The following is a 21,078-nucleotide window of genomic DNA, read 5'->3' as shown; positions in this document are numbered from 1 at the left end:
CACATATGGTATTAAAAATTGGGATCAAGTATCTAAGGGGTCTTCCAAACCCAAAAAATCCCCCAAACACACATATTGGACGTACATATCAATATGGGACTCAAATGAAAGGTATTCGGGAGTAGACCACGAATAAGACATAAAAAATTAGTTCCAAGTAATTGGAGGTAGCCACACCCTCAAAAAGCCCCCCAAATGGGCATATTATTTGATCATCTCATCTAGGACTCAAATGAAAGGTATTTGGGAGCAGATCACGAGAATGACATTAGACTTTTTGTCCAAGAATCTATGTGATGTTCTAACTCTTAAAATCGCCTCCAATGGGTTATTTGACCTATTAAAACAATAGGGAGATCAAGTGATGGATATTTTTGAGTGAAGTGCCTCATTCAAATTTGTGCTCAAGTGGATTTAACCCCATATTGTGCTCATGACAATAAGATTGTGGACTACGAATTAGATATCTTTATTCTGCTCATACATCGAGCGGACCACTTCACCCCAAAACAGTTGATCAATCATAATGACCTAACAGGACACTGCGTCTTTGGTTAGAAGACTTTTAAACCATATTAGGTGTGATGGCTTTAAGGGCTAGGCGTTAGTATGTTGTATTGGGTTGCCCAAAAAGTAATTGCGGATTTTTCCTATAGTCGGCGTTGACAAATTTTTTTACAGCATGTGACTCTGTAATTGCATTCTTTCTTTTCTCAATTATCAGCTGTTACTTTTAGTTTGCTTTAGAAAAAAAGTGTAAAAAAAGTATATTTGATTAAAGTTCATTCTAAGTTTTATTAAAAATGCATTTACTTTCTTTTAAAAAATCCGCAATTACTTTTTGGGCAACCCAATATTTGAATCGTATTAATAGCGAAAACACATCTATGATACTATTACCACATTATCCACGCTCGACAACCCTGCTTATTGGTTGTACTTGTAATGCATGTATTTTTGTGTATTGACAGACATTCTGTCTGTGGCAAATCACACTTCTTCCGTACTACACATGATTTTGTGCATCTGTTGGAAGCTGTATTGATGGCTTCGAACGCTAAGAAAACGGCAATGGCTTTCGCTATTGTTCCGTGTGCCCAGGTTCGAATCCTGGCCGACCTCTGCCGAATTTTTCATTTTTCAAGCTTTTTGCCTGTTAGTTGTTGATAGCAACACACACCAACACCATAGTGGTTGGTGTGTGTTGCTATCTTTGACTTTCCTTTTCCAGTTGCATCTCCAATCATTGACCTCGTCTCGAAAGAGCAACAAACAAAAATTGTAAAATTTAGTGATCTCGCCCTAACAGAATAAAATATTGACAAAATTTCGACAAATTTTTCTAAAGCAAATAAAATTTTGACAAAATTCAATTTCAGGAAGCATCGAAGAAGCTATTTAATCGTTAGTTATCGCCTTTTGTTAGTTAATCGCCTTTTCCATTCATAAATTCTACCTTGCTCGCTTAAAAAAAAAAAATCTATTTTTATAAATGACCGTAAAAAATCTTCTCATATTGCATATAACTAGCAATTTTTCTTTATTTTATTGTTGCTGTTTTTGATAAACAAATGTGTGTTTACTGATAAGACAATGAACAACGGCATTTGTAAAAAAAGTCTATAAAAATGAAAAAAAGCCAAATACAAAGCGAAAAAAGGTTAATAAGTTTACGTAAAAATGCAAAACAATAAGAACAACAAACACAACAATAAACGAACGATACATATTTGTTTAAATAAATATGTCTTCGTACGACACTGACTAATAATAAAAGACACATACGCACACACACACACACACACACACAACAAATGAATCCAAACAAAACGGGGATGTTAATAATACACCATGAGCAAACGAAATAATTTACAATGCACTGTAAATGTTTCCAGAGTATTAACTACAGTGACATGGACAGACAAGAATGGCTATGAGTTAGTGTTGGTAAATAAGATGAAATGACTGATTTTTTGACAATGCATCATGAAATGTAATCTTATTTATATTATTTTAATTTCATTTTATTTTATACAAGAGTTCTGCTAAAACAAAAAATTCAATGTTGGTAAACGAAAGGACGGACATGGCTATTTTTCACTCTGAGTATTTTTATCAACACTTTGTTTTATTTTTATAGTAATTCGTACAAAAAACAAAATTCTATTTTTTCTACAAATTTTTATTTGTTATGATGCACAGTATTCTACTAAATATTTCAAATATGTACTTTTGCCATGGTATTACAATATATGACCTTTGGAAAAAGATTAGCTTAGTGCATTTCTGTGTGTGTGTGTGTGTGTGTGTGTGTTTTTATACCTCACAACTTGCAATGTAGTGATGGGAATGTGCATGAAAATGGGCATGTGAAACATTCAAACTTACATGACTAGAGCGACTACGCACTATATCGGGTGTCTGTGGTTCATCCAGCATAACAGAGGGTGAGTCAGCAATGCCCAAACCGCGACGATGTCGTGTTAGGGCTTCCAAGACCTCATCTGTGGCACGATCAGATATGGAGGCGGCCAATGATTGTTCAATTTCACTGTAACAAAACGAAAAAGAAAGGAAAAGTGAATAAGAATAAATGTGATATAGGAAAGAAAAAAATAAATAAAATTTAAGTAAAAAAATATCCGCCCATGACGCTGAACGCCTGGGTTCGAATGCTGGCGAAACAATCAGAAAAAATTTTCAGCGTTGGTTTTCCCCTCCTAATGCTGGCAACATTTGTGAGATACTATGCCATGTAAAACTTCTCTCCAAAGAGGTGTCGCATTGCGGCACGCCGTTTGGACTTGGCTATAAAAAGGAGGCCCCTTATCATTGAGTTTTAAACTTGAAACGGACTGCACTCATTGATATGTGAGAAGTTTGCCCCTGTCCCTTAGTGGAATGTTCATGGTCAAAATTTGCACAAGTAAAAGCGTCCTAAGTTCGGCCTGACCGAATCTTATATACCCACCACCATGGATCGCATCGATCGATGTCGAGTTCTTCTGCCGATATCTCTTTTTAGGCAAAAAAAGTCATTGTGTAAAATTTCAGCCAATTCGAATAAGAATTAGACCCTTAAGGGGTTGAAGAATTAAAATGGAAAGATCGGTTTATATGGGAGCTGTAATGGGTTATAGACCGATTCGGACAATATTTAATACGTACGTTGAAATCGGATAATAATTACGCCCTCTGGAGGCTCAAGAAGTCAAGATCCCTGATTGGTTTAAGTGGCAGCTATATCAGGTTATGGATCGATTTGATCCATATTTGGCACAGTTATTAAAAGTCATAACAAAACACGTTATGCGAAATTTAAGCCAAATCGGATAGAAACTGCGCCCTATAGAGGCTCAAGAAGTCAAGATCCCAGATCGGTTTACATGGCAGCTATATCAGGTTATGGACCGATTTGAACCATATTTGGCACAGTTGTTAGAAGTCATAACGAAATACGTCATGGGAAATTTCAGCCAAATTGGATGGAAACTGCGCTCTCTAGAGGCTCAAGAAGTCAAGACCCCAGATAGGTTTATATGATAGCTATATCAAGTTATGGACCGATTTGAACCGTATTTGGCACAGTTGTTAGAAGTCATAACGAAATACGTCATGCGAAATTTCAGCCAAATTGGATAGAAACTGCGCCCTCTAGAGGCTCAAGAAGTCAAGACCCCAGATCGGTTTACATGGAAGCTATATCAGGTTATGTACCGATTTGCGCTATACTTAGCACAGTGGAAGTCATAACAAAACCCCTCATGAAAAATTTCAGCCAAATCGGATAAGAATTGCGCCCTCTAGGGGCTCAAGAAATCAAGACCCAAGAACGGATTATATGGCAGCTATACCAGATTATGAACCGATTTGAATCATATTTTGGGCCTGATCGGTTTGGATATAGCTGCCATATAGACCGATCCGCCGATTTAGGGTCTTAGGCCCATAAAAGCCATATAAATAATCCGACATCTTCCTTCGACATCTACCTTCAATTTGGCCAAGGTCGGTTCAGATTTGGATATAGCTGCCATATAGACCGATCTCTCCATTTAACGTTTTGGGCCCATAAAAGACGCATTAATTATCCGATTTCGCCGAAATTTGTGACAGTGAGTGGTGTTTGGACCTTCGACATCTTCCTTCAATTTGGCCAAGGTCGGTTCAGATTTGGATATAGCTGCCATATAGACCGATCCGCCGATTTGGGGTCTTAGGCCCATAAAAGCCACATTTATCATCCGATTTTGCTGTAATTTGGGACAGTGAGTGGTGTTTGGACCTTCGACATCTTCCTTCAATTTGGCCAAGGTCGGTTCAGATTTGGATATAGCTGCCATATAGACCGATCCGCCGATTTGGGGTCTTAGGCCCATAAAAGCCACATTTATCATCCGATTTTGCTGTAATTTAAAACAGTGAGTTGTGTTAGGCCCTTCGATATCTTCCTACAATTTGGCCCAGATCGGTTCAGATTTGGATATAGCTGCCATATAGACCGATCCACCGATTTAGGGTCCTAGGCCCATAAAAGGCACATTTATCATCCGATTTTGCTGAAATTAGGAACAGTGAGTTGTGTTAGGACCTTCGACATCATTCTTCAATTTGGCTCAGATCGGTCTATTTAGGGTCCTAGGCCCATTAAAGCCACATTTATCATCCGATTTTGCTGAAATTTTAAGACAGTGAGTTGTGTTTAGCCCTTCGACATCCTTTCTCAATTTGGCCCAGATCGGTCTTGATTTGGATATAGCTGCCATATAGACCGATCTCTCGATTTAAGGCTCTGGGCCCATAAAAGGCGGATTTACTATCCGATTTTGCCAAAATTTGGGACAGTCAGTTGTGTTAGGTCCTTCGATATCCTTCTTCAATTTGGCCCAGATCGGTCCAGGTTTGGATATAGCTGCCATATAGACCGATTCGCCGATTTAGGGTCTTAGGCCTATAAAAGGCGCATTTATTGTCCGATTTTGCTGTAATTTAGGACAGTGAGTTGTGTTAGGCCCTTCGATATCATTCTTCAATTTGGTCCAGATCGGTGTTGATTTCGATATAGATGCCATATTGGCCGATCCGCCGATTTAGGGTCTTAGGCCCATAAAAGCGACATTTTTTATCCGATTTTGCTGAAAAATGGGACAGTAAGTTGTGTAAGGCCCTTCGACATCCTTTCTCTATTTGACCCAGATCGGTCTTGATTTGAATATAGCTGCCATATAGACCGATCCGCAGATATAGGGTCTTAGACCCATAAAAGCCACATTTATTATCCGATTTTACTGAAATTTGGGACAGTGAGTTTTGTTAGGCCACTCGACATCCTTCTTCATTTTAGCCCATATCGGTCCAGATTTGGATATAGCTGCCATATACACCGATCTCTCGAGTTAAGGTCTTGCGCCCATAAAATGCGCATTTATTGTCCGATTTTGCTGAAATTTAGGACAGTGAGTTATATTAGGCCCTTCGATATCTTCCTACAATTTGGCCAAAATCGGTACAGATTTGGATAAAGCTGCCTTATAGACCGATCCGCCGATTTAGGGTCTTAGGCTCTTAAAAGCCATATTTATTATCCGATTTCGCTGAGATTTAGGACAGTAAGTTGTGTTCGGCCCTTCGACATGCTTCCTCAATTTTGCCCAGATCGGTCTTGATTTGGATGTAGCTCCAATATAGACCGATCCGCCGATTTAGGGTTTTAGGCCCATAAAAGGCACATTTATTATCCGATTTTGCTGAAATTTGTGACAGTGAGTTATATTAGAACCTTCTTCATTTTGGCCCAGATCGGTCCAGATTCGGATATAGCTGCCATATAAACCGATATCTTGATTTAAAGTTTTGGCTCCATAAAAGGCGCATTTATAATCCGATTTCACTAAAATTTGACACATCGACTTATGTTAGGCTTTTCGACATCCGTATCGTATATGGTTCAGATCGGTCAATATTTTGATATGGCTACCAAAAGGACCTATATTTTGTTATACCCTGCACTACAAGTCATTGGTACTTGTGAGTAATTGGTCCAAATCGGATCATATTTCGATATAGCTGCTATGGGACATAAGTTATGCATTTTTTAAGCGGATTTTAACGAAAGGTGGTTTACATATATACCCGAGGTTGTGGGTATCCAAAATTCGGCCAGCTGAACTTAACGCCTTTTTAGTTGTTTTTCTATTTTTTATTTTATGTGTATGCTGGTTTCTATTATTTCACTTTTTATCTCTCTCATAACAACTTTTGTTAGATATTTGAACAACTGTTGGAAATGAATTAAACAGTAGTACTTCAAAAGAACATAAAATTAATTAATAAAAAATTGAAGACAAATATCTCTCAATGTGATGATTGAGTTTCAAATAACTATGATTTTTGTACTAAAAATCATTTATTATTTATAATAATTTTTTCCCCATTTTTTTAAGTAAATTGGACTTTTCTTTTCAGTCATTAAAATTTTTTTTTTTTATTTTTTATAAAAATTTTGAATTTACTAAATTTCTATTAAATTTGATTTTTGTTGAAAAAAAAACAAAAATTATGATTTAGAAAACATCTCCAAAAATTTAAGTTTTAATTATAGTTTTCCATCTTTTTATCACTTTATTTATTTAATTGTTTAATTTTTTTGTTGTCTTATCACTTGTTAATCCCTTTGTAAATATTGTCACTGGAAAATCTTCATATCTTATTGTAATTTTTTTTTTTGGTTTTGGTTTCTTTGTATAACAACCTTTTGCGTCGTTCAATCGTTACTTGTTTTCAATGAACCTGAATAAAATTCGATTTTGTACTGAAATAAAGCAAACAATTACGCCCTACTAAGAGTGAATGTAATTTTGGAATTTTATCGGCACAAAAAACACTTCTTGGTTTGTGGTTAGAACCACTCATTGATCAACCAAGATTAATGTTTATTACCCAGAAAATATTCGTAAGAAAATAGAAAAAAAAAAAAACAAAATTGTTTTTGTATACAAAAAAAAAAAACATCAAGAGGGAGAAAAAATAAATAAAAAAAAGTCATTTCGCTTGTACGGGCTAGAAATTTGCATACCCATCACCAAAGGTTTTCGACAAACGTTATGTTGGTTGACGCAAATAAACGAGGTGGGGGATTTGAATGCGAAATCTAAAGCTGGACCTACATCAACCATATTCATATTAAATCAAGCTATAATGAGTACCTTGCGATCGCATAAAGACCAATTGAGAAATTTGTCGTTAGGCAGACGAAATCTTTTAACAGTGTCTGTGGATAAGCCTAAGAGGCGTTAATATTACTCAATATTAAAAATTTTATTAAAATTGGAATAAAAACAAATAAAAGCGTGCTAAGTTCAGCCGGGCCGAATTTTATATACCCTCCAATTTCAGGCAAATCGAGCAATAATTGCGCCCTCTAGCGGCTCAAGAAGTCAAATTCGGAGATTTATATGGCAGCTATATCAGGTTATAGACCGGATTAAACCATTCAAGGTACATCTGTAGTAAGTCATACCAAAACACCTTGTGTCAAATTTTCAGCCAAATCGGATAAAAATTGCGCCCTCTAGAGGCTCAAGAAGTCAAATCGGGAGATCGGTTTATATGACAGCTCAGGTTATGAACCGATTTAGACCATACTTGGCCCAATTACTGAAAGTCATAGCAAAACACCCAGTGCCAAATTGATCAGCTAAATCGGATAAAAATTGCGCCCCCTAGAGGCTAAAGAAGTCTATGGCAGCTATATCAGGTTATGAACCGATTTGGACCATACTTGGCACATGAGTTGGAAGTCACACCAAAATGACACAAGCAAAATTTCAGCCGAATCGGATAAGAATTGCGCCCTCTAGAAGCTCAAGAAGTCTTTTAGGGAGATCGGTTTATATGGCAGCTATATCAGGTTATAGACCGATTTGAACCACACTTGGCACATCTGTTGGAAGTCATACAAAAACGACACTTACAAAATTTTAGCCAGATTGGATAAGAACTGCGCCCTCTAGAAGCTCAAGAAGTCAAATCGGGAGATCGGTTTATATGGCAGCTATATCAAGTTATAAACCGATTTGAACCATACTTGGTACAAGTGTTGGCAGTCATAACAAAACACTTTTTGCAAAATTTCAAACAAATCGGATAAGAATTTGCCCCCATAGAAGTCAAACCGGTGTGTCAGCTTCGGAAACGAGGTTTTACGTTTTCCACAATGGGATTTCGGTTTTCTAAAACCGGGTTTTAGATTTGAAAAAAAAACTGTGTTGTCGACTTTCTAAAACCGGGGTTTCGATTTTCTACTACTTGGTGTTCGATTTTTAATTTTTCAAAAACCGGGTTTTCGGTTTTCCAATGCTGGATTTGAGGTTTTCCAATGCAGTTTTCCAAACCCAAGTTTTCGGTATTCCAAAGCTGGTTTTGAGGTTTCCTAAAACCGGCTTTCCATAACTTGGTTTACGAATTGCAAAAACCAAGTTTTAGATTTCTAAAACCCGGTTTTTTAATTTCACGAAATCGTGTTTTCCGTTTCCCAAAATGGTTTGGTTTTTAAAAAACTGGCTTAGGCGCATGAGGCGAATTAAAATACGCATCCTCATTTCAACCTAACCTACCCCCAAGAAACTCGTTTTTTTTTAATTCCATTATTGCCCCTATCTATCTGCCCGTTTTGGGGGTTTCTTGGGGGTTGGACAACCCTAATCCTACATTGTGATATTGCAATCGTACTCTACTCTACTTTGAGAACACCGTGACGCAGGGGTAAGCATGTTCACTTATGATGCAGAACAAGAAGGTTTGAATTCTGGCGCGAACATCTAAAAAAATATCAGCGTTGGTTTTCCCCTCCTAATGCTAGCGAAATTTTTTTCGATTTTCAAGAACCGAATTTTAGATTTTCAAAAATCGAGTTCCAGATTTTAAAAAACAGGTGTTTCGGTTGCCAAAATCTGGTTTTCGATTTTCTAAAACCAAAATCCAAAGCTGGGTTTTCAATTTCCTTAAACCGGATTTTCAGGTCACTAAAATGGATTTTCGATTTTCAAAAATCGAATTTTAGATTTTCAAAAACCGAGTTTTAAATTTTCAAAAACCGGTGTTTCGGTTGCCAAAATCTGGTTTTCGATTTTATAAAACCGGGTATAAGTTTTCAAAAACCGGGTTTTAGATTTTAAAAAACCTTGTTATCGGTTTTCCAATGCAGGGTTTGAGGTTTTCTAAAACCGGTATTCCGGTTTCAAGACCGGGATTTCGATTTTCCATGACTGGGTTTACGAATTGCAAGTTTTAGATTTTTTAAAACCGGTATTTCGGTTTCCGAAACGAGGTTTTCTGTTTCTCAGTTTGGGTTTTCGGTTTTCAAAACCGGGTTTTAGATCTTAGACCTTTTTTTCGATTTTCCACCACTGCATGTTCGATTTTTAGTTTTTAGATTTTCAAAAACTGGATTTTTGGTTTTCCAATGCAGGTTTTTAGTTTTCGAAACCGAGTTACAGTTTTCAAAAGCTGGTTTTGAGGTTTTCTAAAACCGGGTTTTCTGTTCTCGTTTTTTCAAACTGGTTTTTAGATTTTAAAATTCGGCTTTTCCAAACAGTTTTTTCGATTTTCAAAACCTAGTTTCTTGGTTTTCAAAAACGATTTTTTCGGTTTTCCACCACCGTGTTTAGGATTTTCCAAACCCGTTTTTATGGTTTTCCAAAACCGATTTTTCGGTTTTCCTAAACTTGTTTTTTTCAATTCTCCTAAACAGGGGTTTCGGTTTTAAATCGTGTTTTGGATTTTACAAAACCGTGATTACGGTGTTTCAACCCGGGTTTTAGGTATTTCAAAACCGGTTTTCCTGACCAAATATTCGGTTTTTCTAACCAGATTTTCGGTTTTCCTAGCCAGATTTTCGGTTTTCATACACCGCTTTTTCGCTGGCAACATTTGTAAGGTACTATGCCATGTAACACTTCTCTCGAAAGAGGTGTCGCACTGCGGCACGCCGTTCGGACTCGGCCACTTATCATTGAACGTAAAACTTAAATCGGACTGCACTCATTGATATGTGAGAAGTTTGCCCCTGTTCCTTAGTGGAATGTTCTGAATGGGCAAAATTTTTGTATTGTTTTTATTGACATTTTTCGAAATATATAACCGGTTTTACAACTATATTTTATTAATTATTATTTGCAACGCAATTTTGATCTGATTTTCCATTCAACTTTGATCTTTACTAATTTAGAAATTTGCTTAGAAGTTTTGTCTATAATTTAAAAAAATCTAAAAATTTTCCACCGCACTTCCTAAGGGAAGGTAGAGAGCACATTTGTTTTACAAGCAAAAAATAATTCATTTCTATTTATGTACTTTAGAGTTTAAAAGAGTCCACAAGTTTAATATTTTCTAATTTTTATACCCACCACCATGGGATGGGGGTATGCTAAACTCGTCATTCCGTTTGTAACACTTTGAAATATTCGCCTTAGACCTCATAAAATATATATATATTCTTGATCGTCTCGAAATTCTGATTCGAACTGGACATGTCCGTCCGTCAGTCTGTCGAAATCACGATACCGGTCGAACGCGTAGAGCTAGCCGCTTGAAATTTTGCACAGATACTTTATATCGATGTAGGTCGTTGGGGATTGCAAATGGGCCATATCGGTTCAAATTTGGATATAGCTCCCATATAAACCGAACTCCCGATTTGACTTCTTGAGCCTCTGGAAGCCTCAATTTTTGTTTGATTTGGTCTTCTGTTATGACTCCCAACAACGGGCCCAAGTACGGTCCAAATCGGTCTATAACCTGGTTTATCTCCCATATAAACCGACCTCCCGATTTGACTTCTTGAGCCCCTAGAAGCCTCAATTTTTGTCCGATTTGGCTGAAATTTTGCACATAGTGTTCTGTTATGACTTCCAACAATTGTGCCAAATGCGGTTCAAATCGGTCAAGAACATGATATAGCTTCTATATAAACCGATCTCCCAATTTGACTTCTTGAGCCCTTACAAGCCGCGATTTTTATCCGACTTGGCTGAAATTTTTCGTATATTGTTCTGTTATGACGCTCAACAACTGGGCTAAGTACGGTCCAAATCGGTTTATAACCTGGTATACCCCCTATATAAACCGATCTACCGATTTGACTTCTTGAACCCTTGGAAGCCTCAATTTTTATCCGATTTGGCTGAAATTTTGCACATGGTGTTATGTTATGACTTCCAACAACTGTGCCAAGTACAGTCCAAATCGGTCAAGAACCTGATATAGCTCCCATATAAACCGATCTCCTGATTTGACTTTATAAGCCCCTGGAAGCCACAATCTTTGTTTGATTGGGCTGAAAATGTGCATATAGTGTTCTATTACGACTTCCAACATCTGTGCCAGTTACGGTCCAAATCGGTCAAGGACATGATATAGCTCCCATGTAAACCGATCTCCAGATTTGACTTCTTGAGTTGCTGGAAGCATCAATTTTTGTCCGATTTGGCTGAAATTTTGCACATGGTGTTTTGTTATGACTTCCAACAACTGTGGCAAGTACGGTCCAAATCGGTCAAGAACATGATATAGCTTCCATATAAGGCGATCACCCGATTTGACTTCTTGAGCCTCTGGAAGCCTCAATTTTTATCCGATTTGACTGAAATTTTGCACATGGTGTTCTGTTATGACTTCCAACAACTATGCTAAGTACGGTCCAAATCGGTCAATAACCTGGTATAGCTCTCATATAAACCGATCTCCCGATTTGACTTCTTGAGCCCCTGGAAGCCGCCATTTTCCACCGATTTGGCTGAAATTTTGCACATGGTGTTCTGTTATGACCTCCAACAACTGTGCAAAGTACGGTCCAATTCGGTCTATAACTAGATATAGCTCCCATATTTAGCAGAATCCATGGTGGTGGGTTCCCAAGATTCGGCCCCGCCGAACTTAGCACACTTTTACTTGTTTTATATTTCCGCCCTCAATTAATATGAGAGAGGTTTAATCCAACTACATCAGTGATTGTTATATATAAAACAAATTATGGACTTTAATCATTGCATTTAATTAATTTTTATGACTGGATAGCCACTAGTTGACTTCTTAGAATAATTAAGAGTTTATAAAAGTCCGGTTTTTTTTTGAAAAAAAGTGATTTTTTTTTTCGTTTGCCATCCAGATTAATAAACAAACACACAAACGATGCGACTGTTGTAGTTTTAAAATGTTTTAAATTTGTGGGCACACTTTAAATTAGCTTTTACCAAAAACAGTCTTGCTTGGCATATTAAAATACGTAATTATATTTTTTTTTTTTTGCTATTCTCCTCATCCGCTTACTTTTTTTGTTCCAGCAGATAGTTGTCGTCATTATCCTCACTAAATATGCGCGATAATTCTTTTGACGCACGATTTTGCGTTTTCACAACTTTAATTTTTGACGAATTTCCTAGAGGCTGCATTTCGATGAGACGCTCATTGAGATTACTTTTCGAGAGGGATTTTTTATTATTTAAAATTATAAAATCATCTTCACATTCCCGGGCAATTTCATAGGAGGGGGTAGGCACACGAAAACAACAACACATTGCATCACCCAAACGACCCATTTTGTTTTGGAGGGGTTCTGTTTTTTAAGACTTTTTGATTAAAATTTGAGTTAATTTTGGGTTTTCCAACAATTTTCATTTAAAGTTTATTTTTTCCCTTTCGTTATTTAAGTTAAGTTGCCATTAAGAAAATTTGTTTTGTTTTATTAGCCAACGCCAAACGATAACTGACGGAGTAGAATACAGAACGACACACGTTCGCTGGCTGGTGCGTTTTTTTTTTTTTGGATTCTCAAGTATTCCATAGCCATAGCCGGCGGCCGGAGTGACAAAAAAGGCCACCAGCCACTCATTCGTTTGTTTATTTGTGCTTTTTATGTTTTTGTTGCTGTTTTTGCTATTATACGACCGGGTTTTTGTTACTTTTCAGTTTATTTGTTTTCATTTAATTCAAAGTGCTAAGTAAGAGTTTACACTGGGTGCTAAAAGCAGGTAGCAAGTTCTGAACAAGTTTTTTCTTATTGGAAAAAGTTCTGACAAAGTCTTTTCTATGCAAAATTTCAGCCAAATCGGACAAAAATAGAGGCTTGTAAGGGCTCAAGAAGTCAAATCATGCGATCGGTTTATATGGGAGCTGTATCAGGTTATATACCTATTCGGACCGTACTTAGCATAGTTGTTTAAAGTCATAACAGAACACTACATGCAAAATTTCAACCAAATCGGATAGAAATTGCGCCCTCTAGAGGCTCAAGAAGTAAAATCGAAGGAACGGTTTATGTGGCAGCTATATCAGGTTATGGGCCGATTCAGACTATAATTGGCACGTATATTTAAAGTTTAAGGAAAAGTCATGGTATAAAATTTCAGCTAAATCGGATAAGAATTGCGCCCTCTAGAGGCTCAAGTAGTTAAATCGGGAGATCGGTTTATATGGGAGCTATATCAGGTTCTTAACCGATTTAAACCGTACTTGGCACAGTTGTTGTCATAACAGAACACTATGTGCAAAAATTCGATATTCGGTTTTCCAAAGCTGGGTTTTAAATTTTCTTAAACCGGATTTTCGGTTTTCTAAAACTGGATTTTCGATTTTCAAAAACCGAGTTTAAGATTTTCAAAAACTGGTGTTTTGGTTGCCAAAATCAGGTTATCGATTTCCTAAAACCGGGTTTAAGTTTTTCAAAACTGAGTTTTTAGGAACCAGGTTTTCGGTTTTCCAAATCGGGTTTTGACGTTTTCTAAAACCGGAGTTTCGGTTTCCAAGACCGGTTTTTTGTTTTTATAACAGGGTTTACGATTTTCAAAACCAAGTTTTAGATTTTTAAAAACCGGTGTTTTGGTTCCCAAAACGTGGTCTTCCGTTTCCCAGAATAGGTTATCGGTTTTCTTAAACCGGGTTTTAGATTTTAAAAAATCGGGTTTTTCGATTTGCTAAAACCGGTTTTTCGATTTTCCACCACTACGTATTCGATTTTTAGTTTTTCAAAAACCGGGTTTTCGGTTTTCCAAAGCAGGTTTTGAGGTTTTCTAAAGCCGAATTTTCAAAGATTTCAGTTTTCTAAAACCGATAATTCGGTTTCCAAAACCGGGGTTTCTGTTCTCCATAACTGGGATTACGATTTTCAAAAACCCAATTTTAGATTTCTAAAAACCGGGATTTTGGTTTCCCCAAGCCGGGGTTTGGGAGCTATATCAGGTTATAGACTGATGTAGGCCATATTTGGCACGTATGTCAGAGGTCATAGAAGCGGTCACTTTCAGCTAAATCGGATAAGGAAATAAAATAGGGGGTCAGGAAGTAAAATCGGGAAATCAGTTAATGTGGCAGCTTAATCAGGTTATGTACCGGTCCAGACCATACTTGGCACGTATGCTAGAGATCAGGATAAGAATTACAACCTCTAGAGGCTCAGGAAGGAAAATCGGGAGATCGGCTTATATGGGGGCTATATCAGGTTATGGACCGATCCAAGCCATACTTGGCGCGCAAGTTAGAGGACATAGAAACAGTCAATGTGCAGAATTTTACCCAAATCGGATAAAAATTACGACCTCTAAAGGTTCAAGAAGTAAAATCGGGAGATCGGTTTATATGGGAGACCAAAACAGACAAACCAAACGAACCGCCCGCCGCTGTGCTGTCAATGCGACCTAAGCACAAAAAGCACTTGCAGTAACATTCAAAGAATGTTCTACCACCATAGGATGGAGGTAAACTAATGGAGTCACTCCATTTTCAACACCTCAAAATATACGTCTAAGACCCCATAAAGTATAAATATTCTTGAGTAGAGCTGGCAAAATATCGCCGTTTAGGGGCTCAAGAAGTAAAATAGGGAGATCGGTTTATATGGGAGCTGTATCAGGCTATATCCGATTCAAACCATAATTGACACGTGTTTTGAAGGTCATGAGAGAAGTCGTTGTAAAAAATTTCAGCCAAATCGGATGACAATTGCGCCCTCTAGAGGCTCAAGAAGTCAAGATCACAGATCGGTTTATATGGCAGCTATATCAAGTCATGGACCAATTAAAACCATATTTGGCACAACTGTTGGAAGTCATAACAAAACACTTCTTGCAAAATTTAAGCCAAATCGGATAAGAATTATAACCTGTAGAGGCTCAAGAAGTCAAGATCGGTTTATATGGCAGATACATCAGGTAATGGACCAATTAAAACCATATTTGGCGCAACTGTTGTAAGTTATAACAAAACGATACATGCAAAATTCCAAATTGGATAGGAATTGTGCCCTCTAGAGGCTCAAGAAGTCAAAACCCCAGATCGGTTTATATGAGCTACATCAGGTTATGGACCGATTTGAACCACACTTAGCACAGTTATTGGAAATTACAACAAAACATCTCTTGCAAAATTTCAACCAAATCGGGTGAGAATTGCGCCCTCTACTGGCTCAAGAAGTCAAGATCCATGATCGGTTTATATAACAGCTATATCAAAGCATGGACCGATATGGCTCATTTACAATCCCAACCGACCTACACTTAATAAGAAGTATTCTTTCAAAATACCAAGCGACTAGCTTTACTCCTTCGTAAGTTAGCGTGTTTTCGACAGATAGATGGAAGGACATGGCTAGATCGACTTAAAATGTCATGACGATCAAGAATATATATACTTTATGGGGTCTCAGAGGCATATTTCGAGGAGTTACAGAGTAACGAAATTAGCATACCTCCATCCCATGATGGAGGGTATAATAAGCAATCCGACATTGAATGTATCTTTTAAGATACATTGCGCCTATAGAGGGCGCAATTTTTATCCGATTAGACTAACATTTTGTACAATGATTTCTCTCATGACTTCTTTTAAGATACATTGCGCCTATAGAGGACGCAATTTTTATCCGATTAGACTAACATTTTGTACAATGATTCAGTGGGAAGTCATGAGAGCTTCCCACTGACTTTATTAACCTAGGTTTTATTTGGTTTGTGCGTTGATATTGCTTCTATATAAATCGATCTCTTGATTTTTAGTTCTCATTTTCGTTTGAAATATAGGTGATGGGAAGTTAACAATAGTATCGATATTTATTATTAAAACTATCGAATGTTGCGATAATCGATAGTTTGCCAGCTCTAATGGAAAGCGATCATTTTGAAAGAGTTCGATGTTTTTTTTTGCTACATTTTTGACTCACTAAATCGAATAGTGAACCTCTTGAAGAGTTATAGGCCCCAACTTGTTGTCGAATATATAACTTTGCGTTATCATTAGATCTTATGAAGTGCATAAAACAATGTCTTACACTCGACACTGGAAATACGCAACAGCAGCAACTTATTAACAGCAGCTTACGCTTCGCATGATGCAGTGACCGTTAATGAGCAGTTATTCCCACACAGAGGTCGCACCCACTTCACACATAAAGATATGGTGGTTTTGCGACTCAAATTCGTTTTATCCTGTCAAAGGAATGATTTGCTCTCGAAATTTTCTGACCAGGTGAATCAAGGGCAGAATGTTGTACTTCAACTTTCGGAGAGATATTTGATTATTTGGATTTGGCGCGTACTTTGATCAGGAAGAAAACCACATATATTGGAACCGTGCGCTGGAATAAGACATGTGTGCCGCGGCAATTCCAAAAAATCATACGACGGTCATTCCTGCTGATGTTTGGCTCTACCAAACATAGAAGACTGAGCGCTGAACAAATGCATAACCGCATAACCAAGGATACGTAAAGCAATGGTAGCATTTGATGTAAAGGTAAGAAAAAAACAATTCTAATGTTCAAAAGCAGAATAACTACATAAATTTGATCTTTTTAGATATTATCCATACAGGCGGAAGGAGCTGCAACTAGGGATCCCAAATTTGGACAAAAAGTCGACTTTTAGACTTTTCAACTTTTATCAAAATAGCGAAAGTCGATTTTTCGAATTATTGTTGCAAAAAGTCGACTTTTCGACTTTTGCAAAAAGTAGACGTTTCGACTTTTTGTCAAAAATTTCCACAATTTTCTTTATAATTTTCTATTTCCTATAAGTCTTTGTAGACTTTTGCCATGAAGATAGAATAATTTCTTTGTATTTTCATAAAGGGCAGTTATTAGGAAGAATTTTAAATGCAAAATTTACACATTTTTATATCGAAACCACCACGCTATCTTAAAGCCGAACGGCGAACCCTCCCCCTTACCCAAATTTTCAGAAATGCCAGATCTTGGAATACGAATCTAATATCCAAATGTGGGACCATGTTTCTGGGGGTCCACGCCTTCCCCAAAACACCCCCCAAACAGGAATTATTTACTGACCATGGGAATACGGGGCTTAAATAAAAGGTATTTAAGTGTAGAATTCAAATCTGATATCCAAATATGGGACCAAGTGTTTGGGGGGCCGCCTCTCACCAAAAACATCCCCCAAAGGGGACAAATTTACGACCATAGCCACATGGGTCTCAAATGAAAGGTATTTGGGAGTAAAGCACGAATTTGATATAAATATTTGGGAAAAGTGTCTACGGGACCACGCCACCCCCACAACACCACCCAAATAGTAAGTATTTTCTGACTATTGCAATATGAGGCCCAGATAAGAGGGTTTTTAAAGTGGAACACGAATCCGATATATATTTTCAAGGACAACTCACTGAGTGGCCGACTATCCCCCAAAACACCCCCCAAGCCGGTCATGTTTGCCGACTATGGAAATATGGGGCTCAAATTAAAGGTATGTGGGAGTAGACCACGTATCTGATATCAACATTAGGGGCCAACTGTCTAGCGGACGTCCCACCACCATAACAACCCCCAAATAGAATGTATTGCTCACCAGGCCAATACCCCAAACCGGACATATTTAATCTACCCCTTTCCCAAAATACCCCACAAACAGCAATTTTTTAAATAAAGGTATTTGGGAGTAGAATTTGATATCCAAATGTAGGACCATGTATTTTGGGCATCACCCCTTTCCCAAAACATCCCCAAAGGGAAAAAACTTTTCGACCATGCCAATATGTGGCTCAAATGAAACGTATTTGAGATTAGAAAACGAATTTGATAACCTATTTTGGGGTCATGTGTTTGGGGGACGCCTCGTCCTGTAGACTCCTCTTAAGCCAATGGCAATATGGGGTTTAAATAAATGGTATTTGAGAGAAGAGCACGATGCTGATATTATTTCAGAGCCAAGTATCTGAAAGACCACCTCTCCCTTGAAAACACCATTAAATCAGACATCATGAGAATATCGGGCTGAAATGAAGTATTTTAAGAATGGAGTACACATTACTTCCAAACTTTAAGTCGTAAACCAATAAAGATCATATGGGATTCAGATAAAGGCACTTTTATATTGTTAAACTGTTAGTCAAGTTAGCATGGTATTTCACAAAAAGATCTTTAATTGTTCGAAGGAAAACTATTCGAAGGAAACTTTTGTTCCTTATAAAGTAAAAGAAAGCGTAGCGGGGCGGGCCCGGGACAGCTAAAACTTGTATAAATAGTAAATAATATTAAATCAAAACAAAAAAATGAGTTTTCATATAAAATTCCATTAAAAAAAAGTATAAGGGCAATGGATGACTCAAGCGTCATTCTGTCTTGCCACACAAGAATTAATGTTTTTTTGTCGTCAAAGTTATAAATTGTTTAACTTTCGTGAGTTGCTTTTTTAACATTTGCTTGCAGAGTTGCATTCTTCAACGAGATGCTCCTCAATGCGTTCATTCTGTTTAGGTCTTTATAGTTTATAAGCGGAAATAATCCCCTTTTACAGCAATTCACAGCAATTACAGCAATTTTCAACTGCTTGAACCCCAAAATCCCATTTACTTATCGGTTTTCTTTTTTCGTCTTTTACTACTCTTTAACTTTTAACCATCCAATCGACATCACTGTCATTCATTTAAGATACTCAAGCAGTTGTTTTTTTTTTTTGCGTATCTCTTTCTCTCTTCTTGTCTATATATCTTTCTCTTTATCACCAATACTATGAATTTCATATCTTGTTGTGTTTTTGCTTTTCCTACATTTTTTTTTTTCATTAATCTTATCAATTATCAGTATTATTCAGTAGACATTTACCAAAAGTATAGATAGATATTCGTATGTAGTTTTGTAAGTGTGTATGTCAGTGTCAGTTATTATGTGAACACACTCATAAGTAATGCTGCAGCAGCAATGACGATCAAGAAAAAAAAAACAAAAACAAACAAAAGAAACCAATCAACGCAAAAATAGAGAAAATAACTATTGAGTAACTTTATTATTTATCAATAAGAAATTCTAGCTCTCTGTGGCTCTCTTTGTTTATCTATTGATTTTTATTCTCCAATTATGAGGTAAATAATGTGCACATAATAAAGTGCTTAGAGATACCCTATATAGTGCAAAAATGTTATACAATTTAGAATTGAAATACAAAGAAGTACTAGGTATATTAATATTATTCACATAATTAGTTAATTCTCATTATTATTTAATGATATGTAGAAACCCTATACAAGTGCCAAAAACCACATGTTAAGGCTAACGGTTTTTTCTCATACATTTCTTACTCATACATTTACGCAATTACACTAAATTTACTTTCGCTATCATTATATAACGGTGCTTTGTACAGCTCCGATATATGGAGACGCCATGCAAACAAATATTAGTTATCGATATCCTCAAAAAAAAGAATATCGAAAATATGTCACATTTCACGGCAAGGGCTCAATATGTGGTGGAAAATAATCGATATCATGTAATGGTGGGCCGATTTTTAAAACCAGTTTTACAAGGGCTTATTTTAAAAGCTTTGGGAGAGATATGATGATTTAATAAGACGTTTTTTCTCTTAAGCCTAGTACTGATTTCATTCGCAGCGAAAATGCAGATTATATGACAAACAATAACACACAATAAAGCCAAAAGCCATGGCGAAACAATTAAAGGTGGTCTTATTTGTACAACAACCACAAAACATATGGTGCAATCCGCCATGTTGTCATCAAGCTGATCGTAGTTTTGCCAACAAACACAAAGAAATTTGTGTGCGTGTGTGTATACCTGTGCGTACATGAGCAGAGAATATGCGAGAAAGAAGATAACAACAAAGAGAATGCAAACTTTGTCATATTAATACCGTCAAACCTGGCCGGCTGTTAAAAGTTGTTCGCGTGAGACCACCTTTTTAAATCCCCCTTAGACAAAAGCATTTCATGAGCATTTAATTACTTTTGCAATTAATTGAAGCGAAATTTGTATTAACACAGTGACAAGTCGCTATTATTTTGCTCAAAGAACTCAGGACCACTTCTACGGAATTTTCATTTGGGGCTTCCTTTTTATAGCCGGCTATAAAAAAAAGGTCCCTTATCATCGAGTTTAAACTTGAATCGGAAAGCACTCATTGATGTGTGAGAATTTGCCCCTTCTCGGTTCGTGGTGGTAATGTTCTTCTTTAGGGTAAAGTTCTCATTAGGGGAGGTATGGCACCTCAGACATTTCGACTCAAATATGGATATCAAATTGGTGCTGCACTTCCAAATCCCTTTAATTTGAGCCCCATATTGCCATGGCCGGTAAATATGAACCTTTTGGAGGGTGTTTTGGAGCTGGGGCAGCCAACAGCACTTTGCACTGCAAATAGATATCAATTCGTTCTTTATTCCCAACGGAAATGAAGTTCAGTTTAGGGGGTGCTGTAGGGCGTACCCCAAAAACTGGGTACTTGGATCCAAATTTTAATACCATATTCGTTTTCTGCTCTCCAATACCTTTCATTTTATACCTTCATTGTGGCCATTGGACCACTTTCGGATATGGGTGGTGTTTTTACGGTAAAGGGGAGGGTCCGCCTTTACCCGATATCTAAAAATTATATGTTTCCTTCCAGACAAACGTACACAATTTATGAAAATCTTAAGAAGATCGGTTCAGCAAACTATCATATTCATAATGGGTCTAATGGTGTTATTGAGGGGTGGCTTGACCCCCCATACTTTTATCTGATTTTGTATGCCTGATTCGAAATCTACTCCCGAATACCTTTCATTTGATTCCCATAT

The 21,078-nt window shown here is 37.1% G+C and overlaps 1 protein-coding gene across 10 annotated transcripts in view; it reads right to left on the bottom strand.

Moving 5' to 3' along the window:
- Nucleotides 1–21,078, bottom strand: part of LOC106086990 (F-actin-uncapping protein LRRC16A) — a 184,737-nt gene that overhangs the window by 21,534 nt on the left and 142,125 nt on the right. For 9 of the 10 annotated variants that reach the window (XM_059368710.1, XM_059368713.1, XM_059368711.1 and 6 more), the window contains one exon: nucleotides 2,389–2,551. In XM_059368710.1, coding sequence (XP_059224693.1) covers nucleotides 2,389–2,551 — 163 coding nt within the window. The remainder of the gene's footprint in view (nucleotides 1–2,388; nucleotides 2,552–21,078) is intronic. The other variant, XM_059368707.1, reaches the window with a different exon arrangement.

The sequence above is a fragment of the Stomoxys calcitrans genome, chromosome 5 (assembly GCF_963082655.1).
Source record: "Stomoxys calcitrans chromosome 5, idStoCalc2.1, whole genome shotgun sequence".
NCBI classification, from domain to species: Eukaryota; Metazoa; Arthropoda; class Insecta; order Diptera; family Muscidae; genus Stomoxys; species Stomoxys calcitrans.
This window is presented reverse-complemented; position numbering and strand designations above follow the sequence as displayed.